Source organism: Chrysemys picta, chromosome 1, assembly GCF_011386835.1.
Source record: "Chrysemys picta bellii isolate R12L10 chromosome 1, ASM1138683v2, whole genome shotgun sequence".
NCBI lineage: Eukaryota > Metazoa > Chordata > Testudines > Emydidae > Chrysemys > Chrysemys picta.
The window spans coordinates 357,097,925-357,109,236 of record NC_088791.1 but is presented as its reverse complement, the minus strand read 5'-3'; the positions used below and the strand labels follow the sequence as shown (position 1 = coordinate 357,109,236).

Below are 11,312 nucleotides of genomic sequence, written 5' to 3'. Positions count from 1 at the left end.
TCAGTGTTATAAATTCAGACTTTCATTAGAATTGAATGTTCCCTTGTTTGTGTGTTGTGAGACACAGTAGATATAAATGTCTGTTCTACTTTCTTTATCGATGGGTGCACAGGGATAACGTGAGAATGTTCCATTAGGCCATCCAGTCTGACCTCCTGTATAACACAGGCCATTACATTTCACCCAGTTACCCCTACATGGAGCCCCTTGACTTGCGTGTCTCCAAGGCCTGGTCCACACCAGGATTTTACATTGGAGAATCACAGAGCCCCAGGGTGAGAAGGGACCAAAGGTTAGCTAGTCTGCCCCCCTGCCAAGATGTAGGATGTGTTTGGTCTAAACCATCCCAGACAGATGGCTGTCCTGCCTCATTTGGAAAGCTTCCTGTGAAGGAGCTTCCGGAACCTCCCAAGTTGTCTGTTCCATTGTCCTGTTATTACAGTTAGGAAGTTCTTTCCTGAGAGTTCATCTAAATCTGCTGTGCTGTAGTTTGACCCCACTGACTCTTTGTGACGGACCAGGGAGTGGGGCAGATTGACCTGGGGATGTTGCAGGGTAGTTTTACTGGGACTGCCTGCATTGGGGATGGGAGAGCAGGGGGTGACTTCACTTGGGGGGGGGGGGGATGATACCTGAGCATGTAACTTGAGCCAGGAGGGGGTTGGGGCCAAGTGACACCTTTTGCCAGGGGAAACTGGACAAAGGCTGGGGGAGGAGCCGGGGGGAGGCTGGGAGAGACTGCTGGAGGGAGTTTCAGTTTTGGAGTTGGCTGGGGAAATGGAGGGAACCCCCCATGACTGGGGTCTAAGCTCCCTGCCCCCCCAGAAGGACTTTATTGAGGGGTCCTGGTTGTACCTACAAGCTCTGATTTGGACTGTGTTCCTGTCGTCTAATAAACCTTCCATTTTACTGGCTGGCTGAGAGTCCCGTTGAGTGGCAGGAAGTGAGGGTGCAAGGCCCTGACTCCCCCACACTCTGTGACACTCTTGTCCTGCCCTCTGTGCCAAGAGAGAACAACATTCTTCCACCTTTTTTATGGCAGCCTTTGAAGGATTTGAAGTCCATGATCATGTCCCACTAATCTCCTCTTTCCAAACTGAACACAGTCAGTGCCTTCAGCTTTCACATATGGCTGCCACCATCCCTCGTAACATATTTTTAATTTGCATCTGGATCCATTCCAATTTCCCTACATCCTTCCATACAAAATTTAACACAGTACTTCAACTGAGGCCTAACCATCGCCGAGTAGAGAGGTACTATCATATATTGTGACCTCCATGCTATGCCTCCAATAACACAACGTGACATTACATTTGCTTTTTTTAGAGACAGCAAATAAGAAAACCCACCCCCCTGATAGATGTAGCTAATTCAACTTAACCCCGGTGTAGATGGTATGAGATCCACAAATGAATTCTTCAGCTGACCTAGCTACCGTCTCTCAGGGAAGTGGATTCCCCACGCTGATGGGAGAACCCCTGCCATCAGTGGAAGTAGTGTCTATGCTGAAGCGCTATGGCAGTGCTGCTGTGGCGTTTTGAGTGTAGACAAGCCCTCAAGCAGATCTTCAAAAAAAGCATCCAGTCTGGGTCTGCAGATATGGGGAGTTGGAGAATCCACCACTTCCCTTCGCCGTTTGTTCCAACGATTAATCACCCTCGGTGCTAAACATTTGGCCCTTATTTGCTACTGGAATATGTCTGGCTTCAGCTTCCAGCCATTGGGCCTTGCTCTGCCTTTCTCCGCTAGATTACAGAGCCTGTTATTGCTATTTAAGATAAATAAACAAAGTTCTTTAAATCTCTGTCTCTGTCCGGCATTTTCTGCAGCCTTCAATTATTTTTGTGGCTCTTTTCTCCACCAGCTCAAATTTTTCAACATCTCTTTTGAAATGTAGAACCCAGAACTGGACACAGTCAGTTTCACCAATGCCACATGCAGAGGTAATTTCTTTGCCTGCTTCAACTCACCCCTCCTGTGTTTATGCATCCACGGCAGGGCCGTCCTTAGGCATACGGGGGGCCCTAGACAGCTGCATGCTGCGTCTGTGGCGCTGGCTCCAGCAGCCCACCCCATCCCCCGGCCAGCCCCCCTGCTCCGCCCCTGCCCTGCCCCCATTTGACCCCTTCCCCCCCAGCCCCTGCCATGGCTCTGTCACGCCCCATATCTTTCCACCGCTGCTCCACCCCCACCCCGCCCCCATTCCACCCCTTCCCCCATGCCTCCTCCTCCGAGTGACATGGCTCGTGGGATTAGCGGAGGTACTGGAGCCGACAGAAGGGGTCGCCTCTGCCCCTGCATTCACCAGCTTGCAGCCACATTGCTCCGCTTCCCGCCGCTGGTGAGTGCAGGGGTGGGCCTGACCCCTTCCTCCAAGCAACAGGGCTGGGAGCTGTGGGAGTGGAGCGGGCTGCGGACAGGTCACTCTGCTTCCCGCTGCCACCTGTGAGTGTGGGGGGGCAGATCCAACTCCTGCTCCCGGCGCCAGGCCCCCCGCTAATCCCCTGCGGCCCTGATCCAAGGATCACATCAGCACTTTTGGCCACAGCATCGCACTGGGAGCTCATGATGAGGTGATTGTCCACAGTGTTGCCCTAAATCCAATTCGGGGTCCCTGCGTTCCGTAATACAGTGCCCTAGTCTGTGGGTCGGGCCTGCGTTGCCTGTTCTGAGAGGATCACTTTTCATGTGACTGTATAAAAACATTTTGTTTGCACAGACCCAGCTCACCAAATGCTCCAGATCAATTGGTGTACCTGTGCTGGATGCCTCATTGTAACCACGCTGCCAATCTTTGGGTCATCCACACATTTTATCTGCAGTGATTTTCTATGTCCTTCCAGATCCTTGATGAAAATGTTGAAAAGCATCAGGCCTAGAACTGATTCCTGCAGAACCCCACTAGAAACAGCCCCATTCACTGATAATGACCATTGACAACGGCTTTCTGAGATCTGCCAGTTTTTAGTCCATTTTACATGTGCTCCACGGGTATTGTACAGTGTTTTTTTATCTGAATGTTTTCCCCTACTAAATCAAATGTCTCAGAGAAATTGAAGTCTATTGCATCTGCACAGTTCCCAGGGCTGGCTCCAGGGTTTTTGCCGCCCCAAGCGGCACAAAAAAAAAAAAAAAAAAAAAAGCTGTGATCGCGATCTGCGGCGGCAATTCGACGGAAGGTCCTTCGCTCCAAGCGGGAGTGAGGGACCGTCCACCGAATTGCCGCCGAATACCTGGACGTGCCGCCCCTCTCCAGAATGGCCGCCCCAAACACCTGCTTGGCAAGCTGGTGCCTGGAGCCGGCCCTGACAGTTCCCTTGATCAACCAAATGTGTACAGTCATTAAAGGATGAAATTGGGTTATATGGCAAGATCTGTTTTCCATAAACCATGTTGTTGACTGGCATTAATTATATTCCTAGAGGTTTTTTTTTTTTTTTGAACTAATCCCATACCAGTTTTTCCATTGTTTCTTAACGTTGTCAAGGTCGATCGGTCAGTTCGTAACTCTGATGTTCGTAACTCTGAGCTTCTCCTGTTGATACTGTTTAACATCCTCCTTGACTTCTAATGGACTGGAAAGTATTTCAACACTTCCTGTGATATCAGTACCTCATACTGCTTCTTTCCGAATGCAGAAAAAAATGATTTCTTGAACACACTACTTTTTTTGAAACATTCTGAAGCTTCCTTTCTCCCTGTCAGAATTGGCCTACATCTTTTCTATGATTTCTTTTATATTAATATACTTAATAAGATACTTCTTATTTAGATCCTTAGCCCTGCCAAGCATGGATTTTTCCCTGATGCTTTTAACATCCCTCATCAATTTTCATAGCTTCCAGTTTGTATTATTTGCTTTCTATTTTCCCTTTTTCCCATTTGTTTGATATTGTTTTTCACCTCTAATTGCTGCCTCCACTTTGCCAATGAACCAGCATTTTCTCCAAAGTTGTCCACTTTCTTGACTGTGGATTTGTGGTTTTAAGCTATCTAATAATCTCTTCTTAAAGAATTCCCACATTCCATTCCCATTTTTCTGTCTAATTCTTTCCTCCGAATCAGTTAAGATGATAATTTTGCTCAACTTTGGGGAATTAGCTCTTTGAAGAACAAAGTATCTATAGACATTACTGGTTGGGAACTGTTCTCTATCCATTTCAATATAATTAGTTCCATTCTTTATTTTGCTCTCCTATGTCATACGCTCACTCTGTCTCTTCTCTAAATGAAACAGTCCCAGAGTTTTCAGTCTGTTTGCATATGGCAACCTTCCCCATTCTCGAAGCCTGTCTCAGAAATCCCCGTTCTATCTGCTGTATCCTTTAGAGAGACTGGGTGACCAAAACTGAGCGAATGTCCATCCCATTCATTAGATATCTGAACACTGTTTTTCTTTTGGCCACAACTGCCAATGAGCAGGTGTTTCTCTGGAGCTGCTATCAGTAGACAGCCACATCTTTTCACTGAGGTGTATTCTAGTTGGGATGTTCCACCCATCAAAGATTTGCTTTTTTTCCAGGCTCAGATTTTGAGCCACCAGGTGAATGGGGAATTCCCTACAGCATGGACTCTCTAGCCTGGCATTCATTGCATTAAGCAGCAACGAGGGATAACCAGTATCCACATGCGTGTTTCCTCCTAGTGCTTTACCACACTACGACATGTAGGAATTACAGACACATGCCATCAAATATGGAATTGGCATTATTAGGGTCAGTTGTTTATAATTCATTTCTCTGAATAATGAAAATGTCAATTCTTAGTGTGTGAAGAGAAACCAAGCTGCTTCACCCATGAGAACAGCTCCCAGTAGTGCATGTGGTGTCTCATATTAACATTGTCTCTCTACCCAGGCATTTGTACGGCAACCATCTCCCTAGACCCTGGGGACATACGGAAAGTCAGCATATGGCAGCCTCCCCCATTCGCATAGCCTGTCTTAGAAATCCCCTTTCTGTCTGCTATATCCTTAATAGAGACTGGATGACCAAAACGGAGCACATATCCAGAGCAGGGTATTCTCCATCGGATTCCTTCAGGCATCCGAACACTGTCTTCGGCCACTGCTGTGAATGAGCAGGTGTTTCTGTGGAGCTGCTATTAATGATGCCCAGGTCCTTTCCCTGAGGTGTGTTCTAGTTGTGTTGTTTGCCCCGGCATGTCTTTGAAAATGTTTTTTTCCCCACTCTCAGATCTCCCTAAGCATGTGCATGCAGTTTCTCATATTAACTTTGTCTCTCCATCCAGGCATTTGTCCTGCGACGAACACCCTAGACTCTGGGCACTTACAGGAAGTCAGGGGAACATACAGTATATTCAGGAGACACCGTTCTGCCTCAGAGTTGGACACCTTCTCCCATACTCCATGTCAGATTCCAACACAACTGACTTCACCAACCCCTCCACCTTCATCCTGCTGGGCATTCCTGGCCTGGAGACGGCCCATGTCTGGATCTCCATCCCCTTCTGCACCATGTATGCCATAGCTGTCTTGGGGAACTTCACCATCCTTTTCATTGTGAAGATGGAGCCGAGTCTCCATGGGCCCATGTACTATTTCCTCTGCATGCTGGCTGTCTCCGACCTGGTCATGTCTATGTCCATCGTTCCCAAAATGCTGAGCATCTTCTGGTTCAATTCCAGGGATATAGATTTCAGTGCCTGCTTAACCCAGATGTACTTCATTCACTGCTTCTTAGTGATGGAGTCTGGGATGTTCGTGGCAATGGCTTTGGATCGGTACGTAGCCATCTGCCATCCCCTGAGACATTCCACCATCCTCACAAACCCTGTGGTGGCCAAGATTGGCCTGGCTGTGGTGCTGCGTAGTGGCTTGCTTGCATTGCCCTTGCCCTTCCTGGTAAGGCAATGGCCATATTGCAGAACCAACATCATTCCTGAGCCGTTTTGCTCACACATAGCCGTGGTGAAGCTGGCCTGTGCCGATACACGCGTCAATAGTTACTATGGCCTTTTTGTGATATTCTGTGTGATGGGTCTGGATGTGATTTTTATTGCTGTGTCCTATATCCAGATCCTCAGGGCCATCTTCAGCCTCCCCACAAAGGACGCCCGGCTCAAGACGTTTGGGACCTGTGGATCCCACCTCTGTGCCATCTTAGGCTTTTACATCCCAGGTCTCTTCTCCTCACTTATGTACCGGTTTGGGCAGAATGTGGCCATACATTTCCACGTTCTCATTGCCAACATATGCCTCTTGCTGCCCCCCATGCTGAACCCCATCATCTATGGGGTGAGGACCAGACAGATCCGGGACAGGCTGCTCCGGCTCTATACTCATAAAGGGACCTAAAGTTTTCTCCTGGTGCTCTGGCTCTCATAGAACCATAGAATATCAGGGTTGGAAGGGACTTCAGGAGGTCATCTACTCCAACCCCCGTCTCAAAGCAGGACCAATTCCCAACTAAATCATCCCAGCCAGGGCTTTGTCAAGCCGGGCCTTAAAAACCTCTAAGGAAGGAGATTCCACCACCTCCCTAGGTAACGCATTCCAGTGCTTCACCACCCTCCTAGTGAAATAGTGTTTCCTAATATCCAACCTAGACCTCCCGCACTGCAACTTGAGCCCATTACTCCTTGTTCTGTCATCTACCACCACTGAGAACAGTCTAGATCCATCCTCTTTGGAACCCCCCTCAGGTAGTTGAAAGCAGCTATCAAATCCCCCCTCATTCTTCTCTTCTGGAGACTAAACAATCCCAGTTCCCTCAGCCTCTCCTCATAAGTCATGTGCTTCAGACCCCTAATCATTTTTGTTGCCCTCTGCTGGACTCTTTCCAATTTTTCCACATCCTTCTTGTAGTGTGGGGACCAAAACTGGACACAGTACTCCAAATAAGGCCTCACCAATGTTGAATAAAGGGGGACGATCACGTTCCTCAATCTGCTGGCAATGCCCCTACTTATACATCCCAAAATGCCGTTAGCCTTCTTGGCAACAAGGGCACACTGTTGACTCATATCCAGCTTTTCGTCCACTGTGACCCCTAGGTCCTTTTCTGCAGAACTGCTACCTAGCCATTCGGTCCCTAGCAGTCATGGGATTCTTCCGTCCTAAGTGCAGGACTCTGCACTTGTCCTTGTTGAACCTCATCAGGTTTTTTTTGGCCCAATCCTCTAATTTGTCTAGGTCCCTCTGTATCCGATCCCTACCCTCTAGTGTATCTACCACGCCTCCTAGTTTAGTGTCATCTGCAAAGTTGCTGAGAGTGCAATCCACACCATCCTCCAGATCATTAATAAAGATATTAAACAAAACCGGCCCCAGGACCAACCCTTGGGGCACTCCGCTTGATACCAGCTGCCAACTAAACATGGAGCCATTGATCACTACCCGTTGAGCCCGACGATCTAGCCAGCTTTCTATCCACCTTACAGTCTACTCATCCAACCCGTACTTCTTTAACTTGCTTGCAAGAATACTGTGGGAGACCGTATCAAAAGCTTTGCTAAAGTCAAGGAATAACACATCCACTGCTTTCCCCTCATCCACAGACCCAGTTATCTCATCAGAGAAGGCAATTAGGTTAGTCAGGCACGACTTTCCCTTGGTGAATCCATGCTGACTGTTCCTGATCACTTTCCTTTCCTCTAAATGTTTCATAATTGATTCCTTGAGGACCTGCTCCATGATTTTTCCAGGGACTGAAAAGTGAGGCTGACTGGCCTGTAGTTCCCCGGATCCTCCTTCTTCCCTTTTTTAAAGATGGGCACTACATTAGCCTTTTTCCAGTCATCCGGGACCTCCCCTGATCGCCATGAGTTTTCAAAAATAATGTCCAATGGCTCTGCAATCTCATCCGCCAACTCCTTTAGCACCCTCGGACGCAGCGCATGCGGCCCCATGGGCTCATGCACATCCAGTTTTTCTAAATAGTCCCGAACCACTTCTTTCTCCACAGAGGGCTGGTCACCTTCTCCCCATACTGTGCTGCCCAGTGCAGCAGTCTGGGAGTTGACCTTGTTCATGAAGACAGAGGCAAAAAAAGTATTTGGTACATTAGGTTTTTCCACATCCTCTGTCACTAGGTTACCTCCCTCATTCAGTAAGGGGCCCACACTTTCCTTGACTTTCTTCTTGTTGCTAACATACCTGAAGAAACCCTTCTTGTTCCTCTTAAGATCTCTTGCTAGCTGCAACTCCAAGTGTGATTTGGCCTTCCTGATTTCACTCCTGCATGCCTGAGAGATATTTTTATACTCCTCCCTGGTAATTTGTCCAATCTTCCACTTCTTGTAAGCTTCTTTTTTGCGTTTAAGATCAGTAAGGATTTCACTGTTTAGCCAAGCTGGTCGCCTGCCATATTTACTATTCTTTCTACACATCGGGATGGTTTGTTCCTGCAATCGCAATAAGGATTCTTTAAAATACAGCTCTCAGACTGAGCTCCATGCACAGCTGGCTGGTGACATGGTGCTGGGCCCTCTTCCCTGAATCACTCACTGGGCAGTCAGAGAGACTTTATACCCTTCCCTTATATTACTGTGCTGTCAGTGTGAGAACTGGAGAATCTGTCTGTATACCGCTCATTAAGTCATTGGATTGCCACCTTTCTAACTGCTGGTAATTGGACCTCACGACTCTCCCCTGCCCCCCCCCCCATTCCCTTAAGACCCTGACCTCTGCCCCACATATTTCCCCTAGGCCTCTTCCCATGCCCCACCTAGTCCATTGAGACCCAGCTCCATTCTGCATTTCTTCCACCACTTCCCTGCCCTTGTCCCTGGCTTCTCTACTCCGCTCCCCCCATCACTTGCTAGTTCTTCTCCACCTCCATCTCTGCCACAGGTGGGCTCCCTCTGCTCTGGGACTGGTTGGAGCTGCTGAAGCCTGACAAGGGGCCTCCCTGTTGGTATGATGTGGCCCTGGCTGAGGAGGGGCAGGCCTGGGTGAACGACCCCATACCTCCACCCTGCCCTGCAGGAAGCAGACACAGCCAGATGCTCTTCTTGGCTGGACTTTCTAGTTCAAAACCAGGCACCCGACAACCCAGCATGGCACCCAGACACAGAAGCCAAAAAACAGAGTGTCCAGATAAAACCTAGATGGGTGGAAACCCCATTAACTCACCCTTTGTTATAGAAACCGTCTGTATCCATTATGTCTTTGGGCTTTTCCTTTACTCTTCTCTCACCCACCTTGTATGAAGGGGCAGAAGGCTGAGGCAGAGACATCTCTCTTTAAATAGGTTGGTTATTGACTTTCAGCCCCAGCGAGAGCTCACCCAGTAGAAGGGGGGGATAACTGAATTCTAGATAAAAGCAGTTTTCTGCAGCTTCTCTGCAGAGGGGCAGGCATGGAAGAAATGGAACCTCCCCAGAAAAGGGAACAGAGAGAGGAAGCATTGTTTCCAGCCCTTCAAAAACACAGAGACTGGATGAGTCAAAAGAAGCTGGGGCAGGAGAGAGGCACCAGGGCGTCAGAGGTGACTCTTTGGTTGCAGGGCTCTGGCTGCAGCAGAGACAGGTTCCAGCTGGAGGAGAAGCCAGGAGTTCCAGGAGGTGGCCCCTGAACACCCTGGAGGGCTCTGACCAAATCCGAAAGATGCTCCAAGATGATGTCAACAAAGTAATGCACATTGGAAAATATCATCCCAACTATACATATAAAATGATGGGGTCTAAATTGTAGCCAATAATTTTAGTTCATTATTCATTTATTTTGTGATGTTATGATTAATCAATATGTTATACTATATTTTCAATGTATGTTAATTAGGGTTAAGTTGTGGGATTATAGACGTGTGAGCTGATCTGTATTTAGAGGAACCAAGTACTAGACATGAGTAAGACAAGCTGGAATGCAAGTACCTGTAGGTTGAGGCCTACAAGAGTTTAGTTTAGCTATTGTAGGTGTTGGAGACAAGAAATGATGGCATAAGTTACTGGAAAATAAACCAATGCTCTAAGATTATGGGAAAAGAGGCACTAAGTGATAATATTGCACAAAATTACCCAGAAGTTTAATATTAGATCATAAAAATACTGTAAAAGCACACCTGGCTCAGACATGTGTTTTAATCACAGGATACAGGTTGTGCGTCAATGGCAATGAGAATAAATGGAATTTACAATCATAGAATCATAGAATATAAGGGTTGAAAGGGACCTCAGGAGATCATCTAGTCCAAACCCCTGCTCAAAGCAGGACCAATTCCCAACTAAATCATCCCAGCCAGGGCTTTGTCAAGCTTGACCTTAAAAACCTCTAAGGAAGGAGATTCCACCAACTCCCTAGGTAACCCATTCTAGTGCTTCACCACCCTCCTAGTGAAAAAGTTTTTCCTAATATCCAACCTAAACCTCCCCAACTGCAACTTGAGACCATTACTCCTTGTTCTGTCATCAGGTACCACTGAGAAGAGTCTAGATCCATCCTCTTTGGAATCCCCCTTCAGGTAGTTGAAAGCAGCTATCAAATCCCCCCCCCCCCCATTCTTCTCTTCTGCAGACTAAACAATCCCAGTTTCCTCAGCCTCTCCTCATAAGTCATGTGCTCCAGACCCCTAATCATTTTTGTTGCCCTCATCTTTCCAATTTTTCCACATCCTTCTTGTAGTGTGGGGCCCAAAACTGGACACAGTACTGCAAATAAGGCCTCACCAATGTCGAATAGAGGGGAAGGATCACATCCCTTGATCTGCTGGCAATGCCCCTACTTATACAGCCCCAAATGCCGTTAGCATTCTTGGCAACAAGGGCACACTGTTGACTCATATCCAGCTTCTCGTCCACTGTAACCCCTAGGTCCTTTTCTGCAGAACTGCTACCTAGCCATTCGGTCCCTAGTCTGTAACAGTGCATGGGATTCTTCCGTCCTAAGTGCAGGACTCTGCGCTTGTCCTTGTTGAATCTAATCAGGTTTCTTTTGGCCCAAACCTCTAATTTGTCTAGGTCCCTCTGTATCCGATCCCTATTCTCCAGCGTATCTACCACTTGTCCCAGTTTAGTGACATCTGCAAACTTGCTGAGAGTGCAGTCCACGCTATCCTCCAGATCATTAATGAAGATATTGAACAAAACCAGCCCTAGGACCGAACCCTGGGGCACTCCACTTGAAACCGGCTGCCAACTAGACATGGAGCCATTGATCACTACCCGTTGAGCCTGATGATCTAACCAGCTTTCTATCCACCTTATAATCCATTCATCCAGCCCATTCTTCTTTAACTTGGCAGCAAGAATACTGTGGGAGACCGTATCAAAAGCTTTTCTAAAGTCAACATATATCACATCCACCACTTTCCCCATATCCACAGAGCTAGCTATGACATCATAGAAGGCAA

The 11,312-nt window shown here is 47.6% G+C and overlaps 1 protein-coding gene across 1 annotated transcript; it reads left to right on the top strand.

Moving 5' to 3' along the window:
* Positions 1–5,371: 5,371 nt before the first annotated feature.
* LOC103306677 (olfactory receptor 52M1-like) lies at positions 5,372–6,319 on the top strand. The gene has a single exon (XM_065550948.1). The coding sequence runs from the start codon at positions 5,372–5,374 to the stop codon at positions 6,317–6,319; it is 948 nt and encodes a 315-aa protein (XP_065407020.1).
* Positions 6,320–11,312: the final 4,993 nt, after the last annotated feature.